General features: G+C 40.6%; 1 protein-coding gene across 3 annotated transcripts in view; it reads left to right on the top strand.

Moving 5' to 3' along the window:
• The window catches only part of LOC146808895 (uncharacterized), a 403463-nt gene that overhangs the window by 59591 nt on the left and 329584 nt on the right, over positions 1–14288 (top strand). For all 3 annotated transcript variants that reach the window (XM_085614249.1, XM_085614250.1, XM_085614251.1), the window contains one exon: positions 7295–7447. In XM_085614249.1, coding sequence (XP_085470375.1) covers positions 7295–7447 — 153 coding nt within the window. The remainder of the gene's footprint in view (positions 1–7294; positions 7448–14288) is intronic.

The following is a 14288-nucleotide window of genomic DNA, read 5'->3' as shown; positions in this document are numbered from 1 at the left end:
TTCGACCTGTAGCGGCACACCTTTCCCTCAGCGCCTTGAGACCCTCACGGGTAGGTAGTGCGCTTTATAAGTACATTGATTGATTGATTGATTGATTGATTGATTGATTGATTGATTGATTGATTGATTGATTGATTGATTGATTGATTGTAACTTATGCCCTTTGAGGGGGTGAACTATGAAAGGTTGACCATGGTTGAATTTACAAAGCCGACTTCTATAAAGGCCACTCATTCCATGTAGCTACCCATGGTAAGCCCTCTGTAATTTCAAATGGTTTAGTCCTTAGATCCAACTCACCATCCCGATAAGAAGGCCCTCACAGATTCCAATTACAATACTAGTAAAGGTGACAGAATATATTCCAAACTGATAAGTGAAGCATCAAGATCCTGTATGTGTTGCAAAAGGATTTGAAATACAGATATCTGATATTTACTGTGAGAGGTGTGTTATATGTGTTGATAGTGCATTACTTTTTACAAGTCTATTGTGGAAAATGTAGGCCAGTTAAACATATTCTATTATACTAGTTGGGCATCGGCCACAATCATTACTGAATGTTTGTTTTTAGCAGAGGCTTCTAAAGTTTGATCTTGTAGAGTTCTGTTCTGTCAGATTTCAAAAGTGACCAGGGCGCTGCCTCTGCACTTCATAGTATTGCTAACAGAAGCACTGGTTTTAGCATTGTCTTGATTTAAGAGCATTATACTCCATATGGTTGTAAATGGGAAAAGGTATAGAAACCCCTTGCAATTGGGGAGAGAGAGAGAAAGACCAGTTGCTGGAAGGAATGCTTTCATATGTGACACTGATTTGAAAGCCTTCTGGCTTACAGGTATGCAGGAGATGTTTCAAGACTACAGACATTGTTACCATGAAGCCACATGAGAAGAATTAGGGTGTGTGACCCACAAAATTTGGGTACATTTGTATTCACTCTTATACTGCCCCAAGAATGTTTGAGGTATATTTGTATTCACTCTAATACTGCCCCAACAATGTTTGAGGTATATTTTGTATTCACTCTTATACTGCCCCAACAATGTTTGGGGTATATTTTGTATTCACTCTTATACTGCCCCAACAATGTTTGTGGTATATTTTATTTTCACTCATACTGCCCCAACAATGTTTGGGGTATATTTTGAATTCACTATTATTCTGCCCCAACAATGTTTGGGGTATATTTTGTATTCACTCATACTGCCCCAACAATGTTTGGGGTATATTCTGTATTTGCTCTTATAATGCCCCAACAATGTTTAGGGTATATTCTGTATTCACTCTTACACTGCCCCAACAATGTTTGGGGTATATTTTGTATTCACTCATACTGCCCCAACAATGTTTGGGGTATATTCTGTATTCACTCTTACACTGCCCCAACAATGCTTGGGGTATATTTTGTATTCACTCTTATACTGCCCCAACAATGTTTGGGGTATATTTTGTATTCACTCATACTGCCCCAACAATGTTTGGGGTATATTCTGTATTCACTCTTATACTTCCCCAACTATATTTTGGGTATATTTGTATTCACTTTTATATTGCCTTTGATTGCTAAGGCATTCCTCGTTATGATGGGTAATGTACTCATTTGACTAGTTTATAGTAAATACCAATCACCTTAAAATACCAATGTTTCTGCAAAAAGTTTGTGGGCTTAGAATAGGGATCTTGTTTATTATCTTCAAGGTCAAAAGATTCTCTGATTTGTCAGACTTTAGTCAGATATTTTGAGGAACAGTATTTCATATGCGAACTTTGGTACACACCAACTTTCAGGTCTTAACAGATATAAGCCTAGAGACTGCATTTTTTAATTCACACAGAAGCTGATGCTCTACTGTACAATGGGTCAACATCACCTATCAGGGACAGTCTGTAACTATAGACATTCCAAGTCTCTACACTAGGATCCAACCTGTCAAAAAATGGAATGCAAAAAAATTAATGAGCATTATGTGGAAACCATTTAAATACAAAATGTTTGTATGTGTATTTGTAAAGTGCACTATCACGCACATAGTACAGAGGAGGTGTGTCTGCCATGCCCTGCCTAGGATAGATTTGTTATTTGAAAAGCCAGGTCATCAGCTTCTTACAAAATTCAAGAAGAGAGGAAGAGATCATTCCATGTTTTAGAAGTGACGTAACAAAGTGCCTATCCTCCTGATCTGTTTCTTAGTATGCGTGGGATTTGTGCCTGTAGAAGTCCTGTGAAGTGCAGGTGTCTGAGTGGTTGATTGGAAAGAGATGAAACTGTTCAGGTAGGTGGGGCCTAAATTGTTTAGTGCCTTAAGTGTGTGTGTGAGGAGTTTGAAATGAGCACATTTGCTTATCGGGAGCCGATGGAGCTCTCTGGGGTGTTGTGTGAAGTGAATTCTGTGTGGATGGTTGACGATGAGTCTGGCTGCCCAGTTATCGACGGTTTGTAATCTTCTGGTGAGTTGCTTGGTGATCCTAGTGAAGAGGGTGTTCCCATAGTCTTACTTGCTCGTGATTAGGGCTTTCGTGAAGGTTTTAAGTTATGTTATGTTATGTTAAAAGCACTTTTATAGCGCACAGCTGCCCCAGCTAAGGGGCGTCCCAGGGCTTGAAAAAGAGGACCCAACACAAAAAAGCTAAAAAAGGGAATAGACACGCGCAGATCGGAATACTAGCATAAGGGAGGAAACAGATGCTTCTTTATAGCCCTCCTAAACTTCCAAAGCTCGTCCATTTCACGCATATAGGGCGGAAGAGAGTTCCACAGCTTTGCGGCCAAGACCCGAAAGGACCGGCCTCCGGCCCTGCATAGCCTGAACCGCGGAACCACCACCAGGTTTTGACCCAAAGATCTAAGGGATCGCGAAGGCACATAAGGCACCAAAAAAGTGGAAAGGATCTGGGGAGAAGCCTTTCTGAGGATGTTGAAAGAGAGGCATAAGATCTTAAAATGAATCCTCTGAACCATAGGCAGCCAGTGCAACGCACGGATGGTGCTTTCCGCAGAACAGAACCTCGGTAAACCTACCAGGGCTCTTGCAGCGGCGTTCTGAACACGTTGCATGCGTGCAATTTCGGCCTGATTAGCCCCCAACAAGAGCGAACTGGCATAGTCAAGCCACGATAAGATGGATGCCTGAATAACCAGCTGTCTGGTGGGGGCATCAAAGAACCTAAGGATAGGACGCAACCCTCGCAGAATGCCAAAGCAGGTGGCCGCCACTTTTTTTGTGTGGACACTAAAACTCAAAACGGAGTCTAACCACACTCTCAAGTTCTTTACCTCAGACACTGGCACAGGAGTCGCACCCAATTCCGGAGGCCACCACCTATCACCCCAGAGATCCGTACGCTTGCCCACAATCATAACCTCAGTTTTTTTAGCATTCAATTGGAGGCAATTGGCATTCATCCAACTAGCCACCGCCGATAGCCCATCCCGGAATCTGGGGGCATCAAAGTCGGAGTCTCCACTTAGGATAACCGCCAGCTGTGTGTCGTACGCATAGGAGACCATAGTCAGGCCCCAAGTCATGTTCAGTTTGTTGTTGATGATGATTCTGATGTTTCTGACATGGGTGCTGGGTGTAGGTCTGTGTACGGCCGGTCCCCACTTGGAGTCCCATGCTGAGCTCTGCTTGCAGAGCATTACTACTTCTGTCTTGTCAGTGTTGAGCTTTAGACAGTTGACTTCATCCAGTGAGTGCCTTCGGTCATGCAGGCAGTTAACTTGTGTATTGTGTCGGCGTAGGAGTCGATGTTGATGTGGTGTGTGCGAATGGCGTTGGACAGAGGGATCATGTATGCATTGAAGATGGGGGGCTGAGAGAAGTACCTTGAGGTGATAACAAACAACAACACACAGGTAGCAGTGGTTTAAGTCAATCACACATCCCTTGAAAGCAATTCAGGGTCAATAAGTCAATATAACAATTATTAAAGTGCTTCTAGTATGTAGTGAGTGCTGCACACAGGGCCTGACAGCCTGCTACACAATGAGTGTTACAAGGATCGTCACCCAAAATAGGTTATGGTTAAATCCAACAATATGATAGCACTGGAGCACTTGCAAGCAGTGGTGGAGAAGAATAACAATTCATTGCAGGAATAAACAGTCCAGAAATTAATTTGTCTTCTCCCAGGTTTTACTCTTAACATTTCAGATTTTACTAATAAGGTTTCCAATCCTCACTGAGCATATGCAATTAACAGCTTCTAGGTTTCCAGTTTTCAGCAAGTTCCATGCAATAAACACCCAACATGTGTTTCATCTTGTGTTTTGAAGGCTGTAGTAAGTATCAAATGCATATTTTAAGTTAACCTGGGTTGTGCATATGACACAATGCACTTAACCAACTAATGGTGCCAATCAAGTTCAGAAAGTAAACAAAGGGTAAGCGATATCACCCAAAATTGTGTTCATCATAAAGTAGAAAGAGAAGTGCAAATACACAACTTAGTTATCTAAATGAAGAATAAGTGTCAAACACCAGACCTGTTAAAGTCACATACTACATATGTGCTCCATACATGTTGATACCCAGTAGTGTTTACTTTGTACCATCATGCTCAAACAACTTCACGTAGAGTCATGAATAATGTATGCAATGAAGCAAATACCTTAATTCTAGTGTTAGTGATGTCTAAGGAAACTCTTGTAGGATTCAAGTTGTAAAGGGACGACGAATATGCAGCGCATTTAACTAGTCACATGATGGGTTGGTTACACATTTCTGCTACGAATCATGGAAGTCAATGAGAGATATTAATGCTCCTTACAAATATGCAATTACAAATCTGAAAAGTGACCAAAAACATTTCATGGACATGAAGAATATCTTAGCGTATCTCCTGGAGTAGCGGTCATCTTCTAGAGGACTGAATGTTGGGTAGATCTTGGTCAGTTTGGCCAGAGGAAGGATTGTCTTAAGGTCAGAGGCAGCAGCAGCTGGCATATAGGCAGAGAGGTGCCAGTGCATGCATGCAAGGTGAGTGGTGTGTATAAATTAAAAGGAAAAACACTGACCTTGCTTGCTGCATGACCTCTGACGTTCTCCTCGCTCTGGGCTCCTTGGCCTACAGTAAATTCCCTTAAGCAATCCTGGCGCTGCTCTCATGCTGGTAACCCCGATAAGAGAAGTGCCAGATTGGAGGGAGCAGCCACTGTCACTGCTCCCAAGAGTGCTGGTGGCCTGTGCTTTCTCTAACCCAGCGGTCTTAAAACAGCTGGATTAGAGAAGTTTAAAATGAGTCTGTCTGGCTGCGCATCTCCCCGCTGCCATTCAGCTGTAATGACCCCACCCGTGATGAAACTCGGTTCAGGACGGGAGGATGGAAAATAAAAAAATGGCAATAAATGAACTTATTGCCATTTTATTTTTTGTCTCTGGGAAGCATTTTGGGCAGTGGGGTGCCTCTCCTCCATCCTAATGGAGAGCTGCTCTTGTTCACAGGGACACAAACCTGTGTCAATGAGGGTTTACATTTCACATCTGTAAATTTGGATCATATCAGGGTTCCATGAGGTGGTATAATTTGTAATTTTCACGGTATTGTAAGTTGTCTGTTACCACTTTGTCACAACTGTGGGGCATATTTACGAGAGAAGTGGTGGAGCGTGGCGTAAGCCTCCTTGACTTAACGCAGCACTCCGCCACTTCCAAAACGCAGAGCTGCACCGTGTTTACAAGAATACAGTGCAGCCCTGTGTTTATCCCTGCACTGGCGCTAATTAAGCTGCCTAGCGCCAATGCAGGCACCCTCGCACCACAGTGTCAGGGTGTCTGCGTTGCAGGGGAATGATTGTTTATGTGCAGGAAGGAGTCCCTTCCTGCACATAAACAATCTTTAAATGGCGTTTTGTAACTTCTATGTCTGCAGATTAATGCAGCACACATAACAAACTTGCAAAACGCAATTTTTTCCAATGATTTTCTCTTATGTGCAGAAAAGGACACCTTTCTTCACATAAAATAGTCAATGGCGTTTTGCTGTTTCTATGTGTACTGCACAACGCAGCACACATCGAAACAGCAAAAACAAGGAGAAATAAAGCATTTCTACTCATTTTGACTGTTGGGTACCAGGTTTTCCCTGGTCTTACTTTTGTTGCTGCCTCCTATTTACACCACCCTTGCAAATAAGGGGCAGCGTCAAAATCAATGGGTGTTGCAGTGAAACGCCCACCGCAACACCCATTGTCCTCCCCTTTCACGCTAAGTGTAGCGTGAAAGGCTGCCTTATTTACAAGGCAGCGTTAAGCCACGTAAAGTGGCTTAAAGCTGCCTTGTAAAAAAGGCCAAGCCCCTATTGCTACCCACAACGTCTGGAAAAGTGACGTTGTGGTGGCGATAGGGGTTTGTAAATATACCCCTGTGTCTATTCATTTGTATTTTTTGTAAAGTGCGGCATACAGCTTCGGATAGTCTCGAAGTTCTAGGGGAGGGGCTATAAGAAGTAAGAGGAACACAGTAACACTTCAGATGATAAGATCAGTGCATACTTTGGTTGATACTGATGGTAGAAAGATGAGTCAATCCATTATATAGGTGTAATAGGAAGAGTTATCCAAAGGTCTGGATGAAGAGGAGTGTTTTTAGGGATTTGTTGAATTTTTAGAAATTATTTTCAAGGTAGGCACCCCTTAGGCTTTGTCTAAGTTGATTGGGTATAAACAGCTTGGTGAGAAAGATTTGGCAAAAATCGTGCAGAGCTTTGTTGGTGAGGCAGAGGATTTCAATTCGGGGATCTGTCTTTTATTGGTGGCCAATGGAAGGGTGTACATTTGGTTGAGAGTTTGGCTGAGAAGTCATCTTGTTCTTTTGGGGCAAATTTCAAGCAGCATGATTTTGAACTCTGTAGTTTATAGAGCTATTTCTTGGAAAGTCTTGTCTAGATGCCATTGGAGGAGTCAAGGCGTGACATTACCACTGTGAGAACCAGTGAGATCTTCGGGGGCAGTTGGAGTAGAGGCAAGATTTCTTTTAAGAAGATGTAGTTGATGAAAGGTTGATTTAACAGTTATATTTACATGGGGTTGGAATGACCGCATACTGGTTAACCATATCCCCAAATTTCACACTTGTCTGCAGGCTGTTGAAGAGTGGGCAGTGACTCCGGTCTGTTCTGTGGGAGACAAGAGGGGTTAACTTTGTTGTGGAGCTGGTGTTGGAATTCTTGTTTAATTAGGCACCAGGGGGAAATGTTTCATGTGGGCATATTGCCTTTTTCTCTTTCATTTTGCTTGTAATCTACCTATCTGTGTCTCCTTCATTTTTTCCCTTTTTGTGTATGGTTTCAGGGCAAGAAGAAGATGTGCCTGCCAATAGCAATCAATGCCCAGTGTGCTACCATGAAAATTCCACTGAGCCCTGTGATGCTGGCACCAGCATGATGAACTGCACAAAGAATGAGGTTGAATGTGTTACTTTCATTGGAAAACTAAAGAGAGCAGGTACTCCTTCCTAAATATGTCTCAAGAGAGGGCATGGGAGGGAAGCTTGTTTCTTTCAGTATTTGTTTTGCCATAAGTTATTTTTCTGAGCATTAGAGGGAGCATAAGAGATCACAGATGGGTCTCAGTACAAGCCTGAAAGAAATTGGGTTATTGGTTGGGAGGGGTGGAGGCCCGACTCAAATAATAAGCACAAACATTGTCAGTGTGAGCCACAAAAATAACAAAATAAACCTGTACTTGACCCTGTCATAGCTTGGAACAAAAGCAGTTAGGCTTAACTTAGACCCAATGCATAAAGTATTTATGCGGCACTCAAACAGAAATAAAGGGACAACACAACACAAGAAAACCTCACACCAATTTAGAAAATCGGAGCACATTTTACTAAATAAAATAACAACAAAATGACAAAAATCAAATTAGTAGGAACAAAGTTTTTAAATTTTTTAAAAGCACCAAAAGCACAAAATTCCTATGATGGTGATCTTGTTGTGCTGATCAGAGAAAGGTCACAAGTTCAGGTTGGCCACAACGAATCAGGGATCAGGTTCACACCTTCTAATTCCACACAGGGAGCTACAGGTGGAGGTTTATTTTGGTAGGGGCCCGCAAGGAGACTCTTGTCAGCACAAGAAGCAAGCTGTCGCTGGAGCTTTGCCTTGGCGGTTTACGTGGACTCTTGCCACTGGAGCTGGATCTCAGAGCTGAGGCAAAGAGCAGGTCACCCCTCGAGATGCATGGGCAGTTGTTCGGCATGAAAAGACTGCTTTGTGGTCGCAAGGAGCCCAACATAATCCCCTCACACAGGCACAATACATTTGATTTACCAGACATACTGTGCATGCCTCAGGCAGTACAGTATATCTGTTAAAATGTAGCTGTCATGGCGCAGTGAATCCCTGCGTCCAATGAGGATCCACAGAGAGCAGCAACAGCAGAATCCCCAGTACTGTCCCAGCTTCTTTTAGGGTTGTACTTCCAGTCCTGTCCAGAAGCTAAGAGAGGGGTTGAGGAGGGTCCTCATCTTTTTAATTCTGACCCTGCTGGTATGCCTGGCTGCTCGTCAGGAATCATGGCTGGCTGGTTCTGATTTTCAGTGCTCAAAAGGGGTGTAAATTACTATTCCCACTCAATGCTGTGCAACAGTTTGGAAAGCGTTGGACTCAGGAGGGGTAAGAATTACTATTCCCCCTCCATTCGGTGCAACAGTAAGGAAAGTTTTGGACTCAGGATGAGTAATAATGTACTTTTCCCACTATAGTATGTGCAACAGCTGGGAAAAGCATTGGACTCAGGAGGGGTAAAAATTAATATTCTCACTCCATTCTGTGTAACACTAGTGAAAGTATTGGACTTAGGAGGGGTCATATTTACTATTCCTACTCCAGTCTGAGGAACAGTCGAGAGACAGTAGTTCACTTCAGACAAATAATATATTTTAACAGCTGTATTAACTATCTAGAAATATAAATATTTACATATAAAAATGATATAATGTTTTAAAGAAATTATATATGTATTGCAATGTTTAATAAATATTATTAATTAAAACAAATAATATTAATATAATTAAAATACCACACTATATTCGCACAGTCAGAAATATAATATTTAATACTAAAAGGCATAGCACAATTAACACATAACATAATAAATAACACAATGTTTACATTTATTGTTACTTAAATAACTTTCCACTCTATACATCTACAAACTAAACAACACACACCCAAAATATATCTTAGAAATTATACTAAGTACACATTTTACATAATTAATCATCAATGAAACAATTAATAATTAACCAATAATTCATTGACTATATTTAATTAACTTCAGACCCTTTATCCCTACAAACTCAACAACCCCCGCTTAACAAATAACTTAAAACATATCTTAATGACATAATTTACATAATTAGTTATCAATTACACAATTAATAATAATTAAGTAATAATACATGAATTATATTCAATTAGCATCCCACCCTTTACCCCTACAAACCCAACAACCCGCATCTGATAGTCAGCGTAAAAATGTCTTAATTACACTTTTTACATAATCAATTATCGATTTAATAAATTATTAATAATTAACACTAAATATTAATTATTACTATTAATTTCTTTCCCACCTTTACTCCTACAAACCACCACAACTTACACCCAAAATCAAAATTAATTGTTTTCATTAATTACACACTGTACATAATTAAGTATCAATTCAATAATGAATAATAATTAGAATTAATTAGTAATTAATTATAATTAGTTTACTTCCCACCCTCTATTCCTAAAAACCCCACGCAATGACACTAAACTATCAAATCTATTTTTAAAACAGCTAAAAATGTACGGACAATATTAGAAAAACATTAACAATAATTATACACACAATTTATAACATATACAATTAAAAGATATACTAAAATACATAAAAATAATTAAATAATGACATGATTAACAATGATATTTGTGTAAACTATATGAACAACATTGATACAATATAGATATTACTTACCTTAGAAATCGATATTCTCGTCAACTATATTTTTGCACACGGTATTTGTGCATCACGATTTTTATTTACAACTCAATATTTCTGCAGCTCGATATTATTTTCTCGATATTTTCGTATGAACACCATTTTTTTTTATTAGTTTGAACTTGAGTTTGTGTGTAAATTCTAGCTGTCTCTCTAAGACCTAAATGTAGACACTCATTACCTCTAAGGGATCTCTGAGTCAGTCTTTTCCAGCTTTTCCTACCAATGATCATGAAAGGCCACATAGCCTACAGTGCATTAGATTCCTCATTCAAACGTGTCAAATCAACAAGGGAAAAGACTGTGATGCACAACACTGTCTCCCCTTTTAACCTACATCTAAATCATAAAAGGAGCAATAACTATCAGAACTAAACAAACAGATGTGTACAAGGGAAATTGTTTCAATATTCTGACATTTCCCTCCCTCGCTGTGTTCATGCCTGGGATGGCCTAAGGCTTGAATCTGTACAGTAGCCCCCAGAACTTTCAAGTAAGATAAAAATCTTGCTACAGCCAACATTACTCACAAAACCATCTGCTTCATCATCATTCCCATCCCCAACCTTCACAATCACTACAGACCCTAACACATTCCTTCAACCTGATACACATTATGATTTATGGATCTCAAGAGGGCCCCCACGTATCTCTCCATTATCCGCAACAACACACCCTCTTCACAAAAAAACTCACCCAGGATTACATAATCTCCTCAATTTTGGACAATCTCATTCCTAATGCCTATAAGATCCACTACCTAGAGAGCTGCCATAATCGCCTCCATAAAACTGAGGGAGGCCTTGTCATCATCAATGAATTCATCTCTACATTGACTCATGTTCCCACCTCAACACAACACAGTTTTCAATACGTAACAATCTTCCTCCCACCACCCAATTTTAGTACCACACATATCAGCCCACATATCTTCCCCCGCCAGAGACAATAGTCACTTCTTGAATGTTTTATCACAGTCATCACCTGTACAACAATCCCCTACATGCTATTCTTATATTCAAACCATCACTCTATGGTAGATCCCATCCGAAGCTTAACAAAATAATCCAATCTCATCTCAGACATCACAGTTCTTACTCACACCCTACGCAATTATCTTGCATGCCTCATTCTGCACTAAGCAAGTAAAACTGAAGGCAAATGCCTAGTTGTGCTGCTACAACCTGAGATCCTACAATAGAAAAATGAGTACCCTTGAAAACATTTGCTGGTCACTAGAAGATTTTCATACCTTCAACACAGCTAGCTCTGCAAGGAGACTCACTCTATGACAAGTAAAGTCTTATCATTACACCACATGAACATAAGCAAGAAAGGAAGGTTAAGAAGACAGTCCTTTTCCATCCGGACACCCAAATTATGAGGCAATACCCTAATTAACATCTGAGTTGGTTCGAGCCATATGCAATTGGGAAAGATATAAAAGGCACATGTCTTCAGTGAGCATCACTGCTCCTTATGAGTGGAGCCGGATGTTACCTACTTTATTAGAAATTATATTTAATTTTACTGCCATGGGGCATTGCCCTCTGTTCAGTGCTTTGTTGCTCCCTGGCTAGGTTTAAGCTACTCAAATACTTATACATATACACTTAGGGGCAAATTATCAAGCACGGAGTTAAAATTATCGCCGCTTTAGCGGCAGAAAATCGCCGCTAAGGCGACGATAATGGGCTTTATAATATGCCGCAGAGAATTTCAATAGAAGCCCATGTTGACACCAGAACATGGACTTCAATGGGAATTCTCAAGGGCATATTATCAAGCCCATTATCGCCGCTTTAGCGGCAGTTTTCTGCCACTAAAGCGGCGATATTTTAATGCCGTTTCTTGATAATATGCCCTTTAGATACTGAAATACGTATATATACACAGTTGGATACTGAAATACTTATACATACACACTTAGATACTGAATTACTTATTCATACAAACTTAGATACTGAAATACTTATACATACACACTTAGATACTGAAAAACTTATACATACACACTTAGATACTGAATTACTTATACATACAAACTTAGATACTGAAATACATATACATTCACACTTAGATAATGAAATACTTATACATACAAACTTAGATACTGAAATACATATACATTCACACTTAGATAATGAAATACTTATACATGCACACTTAGATACTGAAATACTTATACATGCACACTTAGATACTGAAATACTTATACATGCACACTTAATTACATGGATACATTATCACATGGGCAGAAGAAAGAAAGCCATTCATTATAGTCCATTTATAGAGTCAGAAAGTGACAGCCTCATCACACATAATCCCCATCTCAATCAAAGTGCACCTGACCTCTTCATTTATTCAGGCAACAAGTCGTTTGTCACCCTCCTAACAACTTCAATAGATCATCCACGCATAGTATCCAATCAAAGGTATCGTCTAATCCATGAAGAAAATTCCTAACTTGATTATATACTCTTGTGTAGCTGGCATCACTGTTGTCATCTTCTGTCTTTGTGCTGTCTTGCTGTTGTGGTTCCATTGCTGGTGTTATGGGCGGCCATGCTCAGTTCAGTAAACAAAGATAAGCATGGCCCATCAATGCTATATTTCTCACACTGCTTCTTCACAGGGGTTGTCAGAGAGCTACTGGCAAAACGTCTAGGGGACAATCTATATGTGATATGGCTACACACAATCTCTAAATTTAATTGTAAACATGACTACATTTTTCAGTCCATATACTGTGCGGCAGCAGCAAAATGAAAGGTTAATCGAGCATTCCACATCCTATTCCACATCCTATGTGTGCAAGTTAGATTCTAAACATCAGATGTTCTTAACACTGTCTACAACTAACGCCTTGTATGGCTACCCAACTCCTTCTGGCCATCAGTCTATACCACAGCACTGCATCCTGACAATGCCAAGAGAAAACAACTGCCAGTTGAAAGACACAGAGACAAATCAGGTCTGCCAGAGGGAAAACAGCCTTTACAGCGCTGTTGTTACAACGACTGCGTTGTTACAACGCAATGCCATGACTATGCAAGTCATTACATCGATTTGCAGTAGATGGCGCTCTAACATAAGGAATAGTATAATTTACTATTCCAACACCTTCCCTACTGTTGTGTAGGCTGGAGTTGAAATGGTAAATTATACATTCCTAATGTTACGGCGCCATCTACTGCAAGTCGATGTAATGACTTGCGTAGTAATGGCATCGCGTTGGAACAACGCAGTCATTGAAACAACCGCGTTGTTACATTCTGCCTAGTAAAAGCACGCATTGTAACGTGCTATATTCCATTTGAAGTACTGAAGCCACCATCCTACGCTGACCATCATGTCTTATTTCTGCAGATGGTTCCGTTCGCCAGCTATCCTTCAGGGGCTGCATCATTGAGGATGGATGTAAGAGTGGCTTTTCCGGCTTGTATGGGACGACTAATGCGGATAACAATTACACGCTGTCCTGCAAAGATGCTAGGAAGGTGGAGAGCTTCAACTAACTACAGGGTCCAGGCTATGCCACACTGTCATCTGTTATCCTATAACTCATCCATACCCAAACAGTGTGCTGAGCCCGGGTTTCTGGCAGTGCCTGATGTGTGAGAAGCTTGCTGTGATCCAATCAGAACCCCTGGAGCACCTAAAAGAGTGTATCCAACATGAGGGCTTACTGCCAGAATCATATCCTTTGCCCTTCGAGATAATAAAGGCACCATAATTGTGTTGAGTTTGTTGCATGAGCCGTTCCTTTAGCATGCACTCGTTCAGAGGTGCAACCAAGAGCTAAATATGTCCCACTGGTAATGATGCTTCTGTTGGCAGTGAAAGAAAAAGCAACAGCACACGATATTTATCACTTATATTTATCACTTAAATAAAAATCTAACAAAACAATCATACAAATATAAAATATTTATCTATGTCCGAAGTGGAATATACTTCTTCATGATGTGTTTACAGGGGAGTGACTGGCCTGTTGAAGCTCTGATCCTTAGAACTCTTATCCAGGGCATTCAAACCCTGAATTCAAGGTCAAGTGCACAAGCTGCAAGTGGTATGCACAGAAACAGATCATCTCCCTTACTGTGTTTTGGTGGGAAGTGGGGTGGAAAGGAGGGTTGATTATTTGATCGTCTGTGTGTGTCTGCGGTTGGCAAAGCGACATGGAGGAGTGGTATGTTTCGACTTTATTAAACAAAGCCTGGCGGATATAGGGGGTGGTGTGGTTGTTAGATCAGGGCTGAAATGTGTCCGCTACTACCCCTTCTTGACCCAC

Source organism: Triturus cristatus, chromosome 7 (assembly GCF_964204655.1).
Source record: "Triturus cristatus chromosome 7, aTriCri1.1, whole genome shotgun sequence".
NCBI classification, from domain to species: domain Eukaryota; kingdom Metazoa; phylum Chordata; class Amphibia; order Caudata; family Salamandridae; genus Triturus; species Triturus cristatus.
The sequence above is the reverse complement of the archived record's forward strand: the minus strand, read 5'-3'. Positions and strand labels throughout refer to the sequence as shown.